The following is a 16,142-nucleotide window of genomic DNA, read 5'->3' as shown; positions in this document are numbered from 1 at the left end:
ATTCATAACAAAAATTATGTCAAATTAATATTTACAACATCATTTTTAATATATTTTTCAGATAGTATGCTTTGGAATTTCAAATTTGATTGAATTAGGGTCCTTTCTTATTTACTAATAGTGGGGTATGATATAATTGGAGAAAAAAAAATCTTATAAAATATAACAAATCGACCATAATTTTGCGAGATATTTTATAAAAAAAAAATATATCTCCCCAATTCGACAATACTATATATTATATATGATTTTGAATAAAATTACCAATATTCAAACTTTTAATTCATAGAAACTAATACATTATTTTGAATTGCATATTATTGTATTTATAATAACACAACAATTAGTGACCCAAGTTTTTCTTCGACCAACCTCTTACTAGAATTCAGATCTTAATGTGTGAAGCTATAAGTGGTATTCTTAATGATAATTATATTAGATGATATGTAACTCACACAATTTCTGTAGTTTATATTGATTTATTATTTGATATAATTTCCATCCCTGATTTTTCAATTATATAAGTCTTAAATAAGATTTTTTATTTTATTTTATTGATGAATAAATTTAAAAGCTTAAACTTAACTCACTCTTACTAAAAACAAATAGTATTTTATTGGTGATGCATTTTCATTGTCTATATCTAAATAATCAATTTTGAGTTTTAATTTTTTTAGTTAATATTATTGGCATGCTTTGTTTTCCCACATTTTTAATAGTCAATTTATCTAATTCCTAGATATGATTATTTTAAGTCAATTTATATCATTTTATAAATCTTAAAAAAGGTTGAATCCTTAAACTATAAATTTATAAATAATTTCATGATAGTCTTAACAAATGTTCTTATGCATACAAGTTTGTTTTATGTTATATATTTCGTCTGAAATAATTGACACTTTAATATGTTGAGATAAAAACAATTTTCAAGACTAATATGTTGTCATAAACTTTGTTGATCACTTTCAAATGTATGCTTCCAGGAAAAGTCTAGTGATAATAACTTGGAGATAGCGTTAATAGAGGATTAAGTTTATTACTAAAGTTCAAGCTTTGGTTTTAATAACTAAAAATTATTTATCATCCACTTTTATAAAGCGAAGAGATCACTAAAAAATATAATATATAGTTCTCATTTAAAGTATTTTCTAAATTTATTTTAAATCTTACACAGTTTTTTTTTCTTTAAAGTATCAACTTCACTTAAATGTTAAGAACTTAAACATAAATATAAAGGATTTTACTTGTTGAGTTAGAAAGGATAAAGTTCACCTTAAGTTCACATGGGTATTTTGATTTGAGTTATTCAAATGATATTTAAAGTTACAAGCTCATAACAGTCCCATTTTAAATATATAACTATCTATATTAAAGGAAAATTAGATCTACATCTAAAGATTGCTTATTCAATGTGAAATGTTTTTCATTATAGACAGGGCTTTATGCACACTTCTTGGTACAAGAGTGTACACAAGACCATTTACTACAACACAACTTTAGAAAGTTTGTATTTTTATGTCTTTTATTATTAGTCAAATTAACTTTAGTAAAGAGTGTACATCATTATAAATAATCTCTTTTGAGAACTTATCTCTTTGTTCAACAACACTTACTATAATCATATTGATAATATATTGGAACTTCTTAGGAGTTATTTGAATGAAAATTAATCGTAGTTTAATTGGATTTGAGATAAGTGTTTATACTTTTTAATTTTATGTGTAATTTGTCTCTCTTATTTATATCTTTACTCGTAAAAATATTTTTAAGAATGTTTTCATTAAAACCACTACATTATATTGATAATATATTGGAACTTCTTAGGAGTTATTTGAATGAAAATTAATTGTAGTTTAATTGGATTTGAGATAAGTGTTTATACTTTTTTATTTTATGTGTAATTTGTCTTTTATTTATATCTTTACTCGTAAAAATATTTTTGAAGAATGTTTTCATTAAAACCACTACATTATACTGATAATATATTGGAACTTTTTAAGAGTTATTTGAGTGAAAATTAATCATAGTTCAATTGGATTTGAGATAAAAGTTTACACTTTTTTATTTTATGTGTAATTTGTCTCTCTTATATCTTTACTTGTAAAAATATTTTTGAAGAAATGTTTTCATTAAAACCACTACATCTCCTAGTTCTTTTGTTTTTGTTGAGCTAAGATATACCCAAAAATACACAAATCTTTTGTTTAGGTCGAGACGTATCAAGAAGCTATGTTGTCCACTTTTCTCTCTATGCTTCAAATAACATATCATTTTTCTACTACAGGTGTCATGATGTTCTCTTCTAGAAAGGGTTGGGTGACCTTGGCGAGGGAGCCTACAAAGATACTCTAACGCTCAGGTTAGAAACTAATTATAAAATAGCAAGATCATAATAAATGATTCTATCTATCTACTTACCTCATTAATAATGACTATATATAGTATCTGAATAGACCCTACCAATTGGGTCTAGGGTTGTAGGGTTACCTTGTTTTAGGGTTTCATAATATGATTAGTTATCCTTAATCCTTATGTGATCTGTCCTTCTTGTTTATGTAGATCCATATTGTAGTACTAACGTACGTGTTCCACGTTTGGTACATACTGAAGTGTCCATGTCCCTCTATGGACCGAGATGTCCTCGACCAACACTCTATTTTTTCAACAATGTGTGAAAACTATTATAACTATTAAAACAATGTATTTTTATTATAAAGTATTTCAATTTATATATACAAATATTTTTTGTCTAAAATTTCTCAATCAAACATTTTATAATTGATATCCAGTAATTATTTATAGGTTATAAAATACCTCTATATAAAGAAATCTCACTAAATAAACAAAAAAACAAATTCTAGATATGATGAAGTCTTAAAAAGCAATAGAAAAAAAAATCCTCACGAACCCACCTAATTTTTCTAATAAGTAATTTTTGTTAGGTTACTCATTTTACAAAATATTGAAAGGGAGACTCACATGAAATTATTTTTGTATGAAATAATTAGGCAATATGAAAAATCCACAAATTCATACTTAGTAATTCAATTTGTATGCAAAAACAAATTTAAATCGCTTTGAAGCTATTACAAATTTTGTTGAGAAGAATTTGTTATATTATTTTGTGAATATAATGGTATGTTTGACTGATCATAAATATAATTTAAGACCCTTATCCTTTATTTAAATTTGAATTAAAAAGTTTTTGTTATTTTTGTAATTGAAAAAAAAAACTTGTAATTAATGAGTCAGTGAGTCAATCCATTTAATTTATCAACCCGTGGTGGACCGAGCCGGATTCAAATTTTTTTGGCTTGCTAATAAGTGAGCCAAGTTGAGATGGCCCACTACGTAGCCAACCCATGATGGGTCGAGCCGGATTAGACCGAATGATCTGTTTTGACAACACTAATTAAAAATTTATCATATATGATAAATCTCAGTAATAAAAAAAAGCCTTTTTTTAATATATATTTAGCAAAAGTAATGATATGTTATGGGACAACAAAGAGTCATGAATTAGTTAATGTTGTAGATTTTTCTTGTGTGTAAGAATTCAATATCAAAGTCCTTTTCAAAAAAATTCTAAATTTTCTCTAAACTTTGTAATACAAAGAAGGTGGAATATCAAGTGATACATATTGATTATATTTCATGTTTAGTTTCTTTCTTATATAAATTAATTTAAAGATACACCGTGGAACTAAAAAATGATTTAAGAAGTAGAAAGGTGAATATAAAGTTTCAAGTTTTAAGATCATCTACAAAGCAACTTGTGTTTTGAAGTTTAACACACAAACGAGACATCGTCTAGTAAATGTAGCTTTTAAAAGAAGTGTTTACTAAAACATTGTTGATAAACGCAAGATGATGTATTTGAAGTTATAAAAGGTGAATGAGACATCGTCTAGTAAATGTAGCCTTTAAAAGAAGTGTTTACTAAAACATTGTTGATAAACGCAAGATGATGTATTTGAAGTTATAAAAGGTAAAATCTATATTTTGATAAAAGACTTGTCTAAGACAAGCAGTGTTAAACATTGTATATATATATTTCATTTAAAAGCAGGCCAAACAATAAGATTTACATAACATGCCTAAACACTCTCTTAAAGTAAAAACATTAAATGCATGGGATGTACTACATCAGTGTCTGTTTTGCTTTTTCTCTCTTGCAGATAATGACAATACCAAGCTTTATTCAGAAGCTCTGCACAAGGATCAAGAAGACGTTAAGAGATAGGAAGACATTCTGGAAATGTTTTCTTAAAGCTTTATGCTCTGTTCAAAGTTGTACACATTATCACTGTAAATGTAATGTTGCTCTTCCCAAGATGTAGAATAGTACATACATAAGGTCACCTACTCTCAAGGAGGTCAACTCTTTTAGTAACGGATCTTTCTAGTAGATGGCTATATAAAGAGAACTTGTTGAAAAGAAGATGGCTAGAATAGTACATATCTTCAAACACTTGTATTGTTTAACTTTGTGGAGTTAAACATTCTAAACAGTTTGTGTAGAGTTGTAACTAGAAGTGGTTGATAATACTTGATGAACCAGAAGTGATTGATAATACTTGTAAACCATGAGTGGTTGATATTCGTTGTAATCTTTGTTAAAGGAGAACTAAACGTAACTCAGGTTAGAGCGAATCAGTATAAAAATACTTGTGTTATTGCTTTGTTTATTAAACGTTTTCCTAAACACTCATTTAAAAACACAAGCGTCTAACAACTACAATATATTATCTAACCCTTGCAATAGTCATTAAATGTTATCTTGCAAAAAGATTTTAAAATACTATTCAAATCCCGCTTTCTATTGTTTTCCTATATTTCATCAAGAGCTAAGCAAATAATCTTATAACATTTTTCTATAGTTAAAATCTAAATTTGAACAATTACTATATTTAATAAATTAATTAATTATTAATCAAATCAAAATATCACTCAATTTAATGTGTATATAATTATGAAATCAAAATTTAACAAGGTTAGTTATCTATCGATGAAAAACATAAATCAAGAATAAAAGAAAAAGAGATGAAGGGTAAAAAAGACAATTCCTAAAACTAAAATCAAAGAAATGATTTTGTATACAAATTTATAGCACATTTAAACTATATATAGGATAAAATATGAACTAAACATTTAACTATATATTAGCTTTAATTACGTCCATAAACTTAATTACAAAATTCTAAGTTAAAACAAACAAAATTGAATTTGTATATGCTCTTTTATAAAAATTTAGAAAATTTGTCTTAATTTGATAAAGTCATAGAAAAGTATAAAGAGCTCTAAATCTAATAAACAACATATTCATTTTGAAATCTTAAAAATTTATTATTTAATGTAACTAGAACCAATAAAAATAACATGTACGGAAAAATTATAGTCAAAACAGTAAAAATAGTTAGATAAACTAAAAATATAAAAATTAACAAATATATACATCAAATCCAATTTATTATTTCTCAACAAAAATTTACTAAAAAGTTAAAAGTAAAGAAAATATATATATAAAATATTTTCGCTGCACAATAAAACTATAAATAAATGTATCTACAAAAATATATCACCATAGTAAGTTATTAACAAATCTAGTAAATTCAACAACTTCGGAAACTTAATCAATAGATTAGAAGCTCTTATTAAACATTGAGTGTATATTAACTGAATCTACTTATGTAACCCAAGTTATTCATTCCACCCTTTTTTTTTCTTTATCATTATTGCCACTCTCTTTTACTTGGTAACTTGTTACATAATTATTATCTGTAAAGATTAAGTATATGAGATTAACTTTTACATTATAAAAGTTTTATACTGTAAATTAAGCTTGTCATAAATAGGATATTCAAAATAATTAATAGTTAAACATCATATATAACAATTTGTGATTGAAGGAGTAGAAAACTCTCAGTATGCCATTTTTCAATTTTTACTCTTTGGATTCCAATTGAATTCATAATATATTTCTATTTTATACGTTGAAAGTTAATTGATGATTGGAGACAAGGATGAATGGGTTTGGAGATCCTCTGCAAACCCAAGAAAAACACTGCTGTAAAATACATTATTAGCCAACATAACTCTGTGAATATCCGCCTTTTGATCAAACAGTATCTTCTCTGCTGTGTTTTTCTTTTACACTGCAAATATATATGCCCCAGTTGGGTTTGTGGTCCAAAATTACCAAGTTGAAGACGTGGCCTATTATAGATTTGATTACAAGTATCCTTGTATAAAGGGAAAATGTTCTTTCTACAAATGGTTTTCTATCCATTTTATACATTTTTCATACTAATGATCATTGTATTCCCTTAAGGTTCTACTTTTTTTATATGGAACATATCAGCAGAATATTTGGTTATTTCAAATCAAATTCAGGTGAAGACAAGCACATTGAGGGTAAACACAGATAGTGGTCCAGCTCAAGTGACTCAGCAAAAGGTGCAGTGTTGCGGTTATTGGAGTGACCACTTCCTGTTGATAATAACTATACTATATCTCATTTGATATTGATGTTATTCATAAAATTGTAAAGCATGAAAATGGGAGGTTGTGACTCCCTTTTTGCAAGTGATATCACTTGTACATCAAGGTGTCAAAGAGGTGGCTTGTAATTTGTTCAGTCCAACAATTATTACATGATTGAGAGAGCAGTGGCCTTATTGAATTTCATATTTAGTATTGCACCTAATATGATAGTAATATGATGCTAACAGGAGTTTCATCAAATTTGTTATCAGTTCAGTGTGACTCTTAACAAATGTAAAAAGAAACTGAATGTTTTGCCATGAAAAGGAAGAAGGTTCTGCTAAGAGGATCCTTCATTGGATGAAATAGTTCCAAGTTACTTGAAGCTAAATCATATTTCTTAAGGAGAGAATTTGATCCCACTGAACTGTTGTTTCCTGTATGGAAAATTTGCAAAGAAGATTACTTTTTCATGCTTAGGAAAGTTTCATCCACCTAGTGAATTTTTATTTCCTTCCTCATCATATATTTTTCTCCTGTACTATAAGAGCATTAAGCTTCGTTTGTTTCCAACAAAGAATAATGTTAATCATGTTTTCTTGTACATGGACCATTTTCATTCACACACTTTTCACCATCTGATTTCAGTAGGACCCACAAAACTATTTTGGTACCTGAATTTTATTTTGTTACCTGTACTGATACTGATACCATGTGAAGAGATGCCAATGGTGGGTGTTTCTGTATGAAGCATTGTTTTTCCCGAAAAATTACTGCATAACTTTTCTAGGTACTGTTTTTCTATTGTTTAGGTTCAAATTGAATCATGACATTTTTCTTCACTTTTTCAAAATCATGGAAGTAATATACTTTTTAAGACATCTTAATATGTTTATTTAGGGGGTAAAACAACAGTTTTAAGTTTAACGCACATGCATTAAAGTTGACAGCAGCAAAAAATTCAAAAAGAAAAAAAGTACTTTATAGTCTACGTGTATCCAATAGAGAACCATGCTTGATGACTAATTGGCAAAGTATCCACACGAAGGAACTGTTGTGCTTGAGTTTGAACTAAAGGCAAGTCCCTTTAGATGCGCTCTTATAACATACTGATCATGTTCCCTGATGAACAGCAGCACAAGGATTAGTGCTTGCAAATGTTAAAAATTCAACTAAAATAATGTGTATGTTGTTGACTTGTTGGAGCCACACCAGATTGGAGTATACAATTTGTCTCCAGAAACTAATAACACTAGTCATAATAACAGATCATTATCACCATTTGTAAAGTTTGAATTATCTTCTACTTAAAGATTCCACATTACCAAGTATATTACAGTCAAAATAGTGGATACAAGTGGAACATAACGCAACCTCATGATTTAGCTTTTATAGTTGAATTTTATTTAAACTCATTTTAAAAGGTCATCATAACATATCTTAATAACCATAGTATAGAATATATTAGATCATTTATTAGGAAGCTATCGTTGTACCACTCACGTCTTTCAATGCTGCAATGTCACACTCAGGAGCCTTTGTTTACCTGCTTGAGTTGCCAGCTCCAAACCCAAATCTAAAGAATATGAAGTGGGTTTCTAATTTATATAAAGATCTCAACACACGCTTACAGTAAATTGTACAAAGTGTAAGCAATGCTGCCTGAATATTTATCCATAACAAAATAGATAACTATTCGAAAGTCCAATGTGAATTTAAATGCCTTTTTGTAACTCGACAAAGTGTTGTAATTGCATAAATGGTTGGTTGGAACTGCAACCAAAAGCGTTTTAGGCCGAAACAAGCATCAAAACTGGTAGTGAGTGCTTGTTGATTGTGAGTATGAACCTATATTGAGCACAAAATTCTGACCTTTTACATCAGATATATATGATCTATAGCAACACTTATGTACACTTGACATCATTCATCCTAATTGAGTTGGGGTACCCCTTTGTCACAAACACTGCTTGCTTAGAGATTCTTTAGATAACAGCACATGAAGCAGCTCACTCAGCCTATCAGCACCTGGGCCTGGCCTAAACATTGTACCATTGCCACGAACGGAACAAGGGTCAGCCCCACCTTCTGAGGTTCCAACACACCAAGCCCCAGGTGAAAATCTGTGGGTGCGCCCCAGAAGTTCCTTGTCAATCTTGTCTAGAACTGGATCATCCTTAGCAAATTTGCGCGCAAAAAGTGCCTTGCTTTTAACCATTTTGTCAAAGTCCTTCATGGTTAAGGAGATGGGATGCTGCTTTGGGGGAGTGTCCCAAGCAATGTAGTGAAGATCATGGCTTATGGCAGTGTGACGGAATTCCTCAGTGTTACAAATGACAGTGTGAAAGTATCCCTCTGGAGAGGACACAAAATTTGTATAGTACATTAGCATAGTCCGTGGAAAGTTATCCCATCCCCATATACAGTACTCCACAAAGGACCGAGTCAGTACAACCCAAGCTGAACCTGTTCACAGGGCATAGAAGTATAGGGATCTACCATGTTCATTGTCCATCTAATGGAAAAAAGTCAAGTAATCATGTCATGCTAGCTAGCTAGTTATTTTGCAATCTTAGAACTGCTAAACCTTAAAAGGGCATCTTAATTTAAATTTGCAGTAGAAAATAGGTTTTTAAAATGTTATAGATAATGGATAGGGACATACCAGTAAACAGTTTAAAAGACGTGGGAAGGGTTCTTCGTTGAGTGGTCAATGCTAAATCAGATTTCTTTGATAAGTAAAGGGCGGGATCAATAATGATGGGCCTTGCTCTTTGATTCCTGCATAGAATAAGTAATATAAGTAATATAAGTAAGTCAGGGGAGAAAAACAAGCAGAATATAGTCTACAGAAATTTTCAGATCCATAATAATCAAATTCACTTACAATTTCCAACCAGCAATGTGTGTATGCTCGATGAAATTGAGATTTCTTGACAGATTCGAGAAAACATAAAGCAAATCTGGAAAAGCCAAAAACAAATATCAAATGGGTTCAGGAAGTAAACTTTTTGCATGTTTGACTTGATAGATGCTTAAGCTAAAACTATAAACAGCATGGAATGATCTATACGAATCTGGATTTATGCCAAATGATAGAATATCAGACAAAGAAGATGCTGAAACCAGAAGACTCAAATCATTGAGTACAAAATACCATGAAGCAAATTGTTACGCAGTTATGCAGGTACTATAAACTTTTTTGCATCTGACAACCACCCAAATCAATTTCAGACTTCTGAATTTATCTCGAATGTTTTACAATTATGTCCAGTTCATACTTCAATTCCGGCAGCATGCGTAGTTCTGGTCATGCAGAGAAAGAATAAACTATTTGTAATATAATCCATGTCCCAAATATATTCTGAATTGCAGTTAAGAATTCTTCAGCAACTAACGACTAAGATTGGGAAAAGTAAAACTCCTCTGAAGTTTGTCTAATGTGAGCAGAGGTAATTAGTAATCCATCTTAATTTAAAGGAGACTAAGACCACAATGCAATTCAAAATTAATTAAACAGAGGATATACGTTTGTTCACTTTAGAGAGAAACTCATGAGACAAACACTTGGGTATGAGTGCCCAAAAGTTCTGTAGTAAAGAATCAGATATTTTAAAAAACAATGGATATTTATTGAAAAGAAGAACTAACATCTGCTGTGGTAATGAAGATATTGAAAGACCTTGTTTAGCACCTCTGTGCTGTAAGTTATAGATTATGAATGTAATCTGGCAGATATCAACGATCATAAGTATACAAACAAATCTCCCAAATATATGCATAAAATGCATATTGGGGTTGACTGGAGAAATTCAAGGATGCAATGGTATTGGTGGCAAGGCATATGTCATATCTTCAATAATAGGACCTCAAACTCTGACATCAAGTGGGATAAACTTAGGTTGCTGTTTTCTTAGAGAGCAAGGCAAAGCTAATTTATGGAGATTCAATTTGGCATCCCTCACATTTGTTAGGGAATAGAGCAACCACCAACCCATATTAGCAATGATTTGAATATCAAAACGGTCTGAATGGTACAAGTAGAAATATATAAAATTTACACTACTTGTAGACTGTATTATAAGAGGCACATGAACTAACTAATTTCTGTCTTGCTTCACGAGGATGACTGTCCTTGAATTACTAAAAACAACTACGCTTTAGGCTAGAATGACTGTGGTGGAAGATTATAAATAGAATTTCATGGAATAGCAACATAAAACAATAGAAATACAGAGGGAGAGAAAAACACGAGACAGTGAAAATAGCAAATGATTTTATTTCATAGTTCAGGCCATAAATTACTTGCTAGTCTTTTACTACTTAAACACGTGTAACAAGAAAATGGAAGTGATAATTGTGTTTGATAGTATGTAATGTAACCCACTTATTTCAGTCAGTAGTTGTTAAACAAACCTAATGATGTTACATAGAGATCCATCCTGCATAATTGGCAATGATCGCAAGATTGAAAAAGATGAACAAAAGTCGTTCCTGTTGCTAAAACATCACTGCATACTTTAATAATATTTTCTGCCCACAAAACAATAGTGTAGTGATCAAGGGAAATAAAGTAACAACGTGTCAAAAACGAAAGGCAAACTACACATTATGTAGCAGCCTAACTATTACTATCCATTTGCCATACATCATCACTGTACACTGTGAAACCACTGTGAAACAGAATCATGTAATCTAGACGACAGTTTGTAAGGGTCAGACGAAAAGGCCATAATTTATTTATGCATTATGAGAGAAATTTTATGATAGAACATGAAGTTGCTAATAAAGGGTCAGTTACTAACCATCCTGTGTCATAAGAGGATAATCTGAAGCACTGAGGTTAATAAACCAGTCCCATTCTGAACTTTCCTTCAATAGTATTGCAATAGCTTGGAGGGTGCAAGCAATCATCGTAGGACCCTTATAAGTTACCAAATTGGATTGAGACATAACACGAACATTCTCCACCTCACGAAAAACTGGATCAGCTTTCACTGCATTTGCCAATTCCAACCTTTCCCTGGGCGGTGCCTCGAGATCTAAATGCAAGATGTATTGATTCCTTGGGTGGTACACTGCCTCTAATGTCCTCATCATCCTATGACTATCACCCTTGGTGCCTGATATAAGGTAGGCAAACCTTGGTGCCTCCCTTTTCACCACACTAACATTAGAAGACCTTTCTATATCTGATTCCACAAAATATCCATTGGAATTCTCTGATCTCTTGAAGGAAATGATTTCAAACGGTGATTGCTCTCCCCCACTATCAGAACTAAGTGCCCCAAGAATAGCTGTCAGAACCAGACTCATAGATATAATCAAACTTGCAAAAAAAGGGAGAATCCACTTCCTGTCACTAAACATCCTTCCTGAATGAGAACCTGCATTTTTCCTCATACTCTTGTGATACCGCCAAACCAGAATCAAACTTTTAAACCCCTTCACTTCAAGGGCAAACCAAGATCTCTTCCTGCGCTCAGTTCCTGCAGATGAGTTTAAACACAAATCTCCAAGAACCCCACAAATCTTAGCTAGATAAGAAGAGAACGCACAGAAGCGTCCATGTTTTCTGCAGGATAAAACTTGGTTTTCAAACAAAGATGCTTATCTTAATCGGCACCAATCCACACCCAATGCCAAAGATTTTGATTTGGGAGCTATATAAGTAACATACATGACAAATTGACAATGGTTCGGTTAGGGGAATTGGGACCCACCTCTAGATAACAGGCTCAGATCTGATTACACCCTCTTCAGAAAGGAACAATGTTTTAAGGTGCAAAAGGTGGAGGAAACTTCACAATAAGTCAATGTTAAGTCTCTTTACAAGTAACCTACCTATATTGTAATTATAACTCAGAATCAAAACCTACACCTCAGATTTCACCTGCAAGGACTTAAATGCAAACCTGTTCTTTCTGCTTTCTTTTACTCCTCTTTTGCAAACAGTTCCCGAACCAGGATCTCTGTCACCCCAAAATTAATACCCCAACATAGGACCAATATTGGGAACTGAACACACTTGAAAGGCAAGCATTGGGTAACTTCAGATTGAAGAGATGTTTAGTTTAAAGAAAGTGGTTCAAACTGATAACTCCAGAGGAAGGAGAATCAATGAAGATTCAAAGCGATGTGTTTGAGTTGAGGGTTATGAGGACGATGCTGTCAAGAACAGGGTTTTCTAGAAAGAGGGGTGAGATTGTATTGCTGTACTCTTGTTCTTTAGGCCATTTCTTAGTCTCAGAGGCAAAAGAGATTCAGGAGTGGTGACCTTTGCTTTCAATGCTTTGTTGGGTGGCAAAAATTTCATTTTTTTTACGTTATGTTGTGGATTTTAATATTCATGTTTGGTCTTTTGATAATATTAATAATAAGAATAACGCGCTTCTGTTTTATCTTTCTGTGCTTTACACGTCAGTTTTCTGAAGCAGCTTGAGTTTCTTGTTGAGTTTTAACTCCAACATTCAATTTGGTGAACTCCATCTTCAAACCGCATTGTTTCTCTTCTATCCTATTAAATTTTTATTTTTCTTTCCATAGTAATTGCAAACACAAAATCCTTTTCCCTGATAAACCCAAATTTAAAAAGAAAATCGCACAATAAATCTTAGAAACAAATATTTACTCAAATAAACTCTTTTAAGAGAAAACAGCAATTAATTAATAAATAGATACCTTTATTGTTAATAAAATTGTGAATTAACAAAATTAACTAGTAACTAGTACTGGCAAATAAATTTATTTGAATATAAATTATTAAGTTTAATACTTTAATATTAAATCATTTCAATATAATTTAATATTACTCTTGTTTTTAAATTTCATTTGGAAAAAAATGTTAGTATTAATAATGATTCCTATATAAAATTAATTTAATATAAAATTAATTTAAGTAATAATTATAATGTTCTTATTAAATAGTTACATTACAGCATACCCAATAAATTTAATAAAAATCACCGACAAAAATTAGAAAGACAGAGTGAAACTAGTATTGAAAGTTTTGGAATGTTTTTGCTTTAGATTTTTTTTTTTATCTTTTAAGTATAAAATTACTATCTTTTTTTCTGCCATTTTCAAAAATTCATAAAAAATTTGGAGATAAAACTAGTTTAATTTTATAATACAAATACTTAAAAACATTAAAAAGATTTAAAATAAATGACAATTTTCAAACAACAAAATAGCAAAAATACAGAAATCAAAAGTACTCAAAAAATAAAAACAACTGACATTGTTGACTAAATTAGTTTTTTTTTTCATTTGTTCTTTGTACAAATTTTCAATGAGTCCAAATTCTAAAAGAATTAAAAATACTAACATATTTATTGAAGTATATCTTTTTTTATTTATTTTTCTTGTTGAGAAATCGGTTCCATTTATGTTATTCAATCTGAACTCTGGATTAAAAAATAAGTCCGGAAAATCGATTTTGTAGGAGCCCATTTCTCACTTGGTTTTTATTTTTATTTTTGAAAACCATTTAAAAAACTTTCAATATTTTTGAAATATTTATTTAAAAATGTATACAAACGATTAAACTAAATTCATCAATATTAATTAAATAATTAACAGATATTTTATTGTTAAAAAATTATGAATTAAAAAAGGCTAACCACAGTTAAAAATTATATTAGAAAAATATAAATATTTTTTAAAAGATGGAAAATAAATTCAAAAAATATATAGTTTGATTATTAATAAATATATTAAGATAATTTTAAAATTTAATATATAAATTTTATCGTTCATATAAACTACTTTTAATAAAAATACTTCTGTATGAATAATGATTATTTATATTTAGTTTAAATTTATGAGTAATATTAAAAAAGATATAAAATTTAATTATGTATAATGATAATAATGATTATTAAATATTTTAATTAAACGTTATTATTAATAGAATTTTCATAAACATTTGTATAATAAAAAATTATATTTTAAATAAATAACTAATTAATATTAATCATCATTTTAAAGATATAGAAAATAATCTATTTAGTTGAAATAATTTTTATAACCGTACTTGATTATTTTGTTAACAAAAGTTTGAACTATAGAAAATTTAGTAATCAAGTTTTATTTTATAAAAGTTATTATTTTTTTACAAAATATTCTTTATTTTTTATGGACTCATGTTTGAAGATATAGTAAAACACTATATGACAAAGAATACTATCATCTTGGTCCATCAGAAACACCAATAAAATAATTCATCTTTTATCCTGTTTTTGGGTCATTTTATAATTTTTCTTACATCAAATGGTGTTAAGTACTTAAATGTGGTTCTCTTGCATTAAAAATGAATATTTTTCTTATTATATGATCATTGAAATATATTCAAATAATTGATTTGAGTTTTCTTTGTATAGGCAGAGTTGATGAGGTAAACTTAAGTTAAGATTTTATATTTATAGGACTTAAGTTTCATAAGTCCTAACATCACATAGTATCAAGTTTTAAAAGAGAAAATATTCAGTTGTGTGATCGATTGACAAGTACACCAAGTCTGATAATTGGTTTGAGTTTTTTTTTGTACAAACAGAGCTGATGGGGTAAACTTAAGTTGAGATTTTATATCCATAGGGCTTAAGCCCCAAAAGTCCCAGCAACACACAATGTCAAGTTTTAAAAAAGAAAGTATTCAGTTGTGTGACCGATTGGCAAGTGCACTAAGTCAGTTATAGTCTAAATAGCGGTTATCGTATTTAGGGATTTAACAAGTATATTGGTAGTTTGTTTTTTAGGATTTTGGTATGAAAATATTAATAGTAGTATATATTATATAGATTGAGTGAAGTGAATGGTATGATTGGATTTCATCTCATCCTCTTCCATTGAACCAATATTGATCTTGTCTATTCACTTATGCAAATCATTCAATGTTCTAGGAGTACTCTTTAAATGTAACTCTTAGTCCATTCCTAGCATCTAGAGCCTAAGATCATCGAACTTCAGCATGATCTCTTAATGACTGCTTGAATGAATCACTTGCATTAAGATCACAACTCTAGAACTAGTTAGCACCTTAGATATATTCTTAGCATCTAAAAGTAGGAGGAAAATTAGTTAGACCACAACTTGAAACCAGTGTACACTCAATCTCAAGCCAGTGAAATAAAATAAGTGGTAAGTTCATCCAACAACAAGCACAAACTAATTTACAAACAGATTGAATGAAAACATAGATAAATATCAAACAAGTAGAAGTACAAAGAATTAGAATTGATTACATTCAACCTCAACACAGAGAGTTCAACTACTCATAGAATATTGCAATGAAATCCTAACAACATCTAGACATAAGATTTACAATGAAAGCACCTCTCTCGAGCCTCCAACATATTTTTCCTACTCCACTATTACATATTTAATTCTTCATTCAATGCCTAAAATAAGGACATGAGGTCTGTATTTATAAATTGTCTAGGAAGTGCTCAACTTTAGCTGTAACGCTCAGTCATAGAGGTTTCCCTCTATGTAGGGCATTCTCTTAAATGCCTTAAGTGCTTAGTGTCATCTTATGACTCGGCTGCCAAATTTACATTCCAGATATTTCCAAATTGTCTTTCTTAGTCCTCAATGACACATTTTGTGGTTCGACATTTATCCCTGACAACAACACCAAAAGTTGTCCTCAATGACACATC

General features: G+C 29.8%; 1 protein-coding gene across 5 annotated transcripts; it reads right to left on the bottom strand.

The window, feature by feature from the left end:
• Positions 1-8,152: 8,152 nt before the first annotated feature.
• Positions 8,153-12,824, bottom strand: LOC108340566 (beta-glucuronosyltransferase GlcAT14A). Of its 5 annotated transcripts, none has more exons than XM_052878535.1 (6): positions 12,207-12,822; positions 11,289-12,058; positions 10,900-11,016; positions 9,371-9,446; positions 9,149-9,264; positions 8,153-8,949 (listed from the first exon to the last, which is right to left on the bottom strand). In XM_052878535.1, exons 2-6 carry the CDS (start codon positions 11,884-11,886, stop codon positions 8,441-8,443), a joined length of 1,416 nt encoding a protein of 471 aa, XP_052734495.1. In that variant the 5' UTR covers positions 11,887-12,058; positions 12,207-12,822; the 3' UTR covers positions 8,153-8,440. The 5 variants fall into 5 exon arrangements, with proteins under 5 accessions (XP_052734495.1, XP_052734496.1, XP_052734497.1 ...); XM_052878536.1 differs by having other exon boundaries at positions 12,399-12,822; XM_052878537.1 differs by having other exon boundaries at positions 8,153-8,838; positions 11,289-12,824.
• Between the last annotated feature and the right edge of the window lie 3,318 nt (positions 12,825-16,142).

This window comes from Vigna angularis, chromosome 5 (assembly GCF_016808095.1).
Source record: "Vigna angularis cultivar LongXiaoDou No.4 chromosome 5, ASM1680809v1, whole genome shotgun sequence".
Lineage (NCBI taxonomy): Eukaryota > Viridiplantae > Streptophyta > Magnoliopsida > Fabales > Fabaceae > Vigna > Vigna angularis.
Note: the sequence above shows the minus strand (reverse complement) of the source record. Positions and strands in the feature narration are given on the sequence as shown.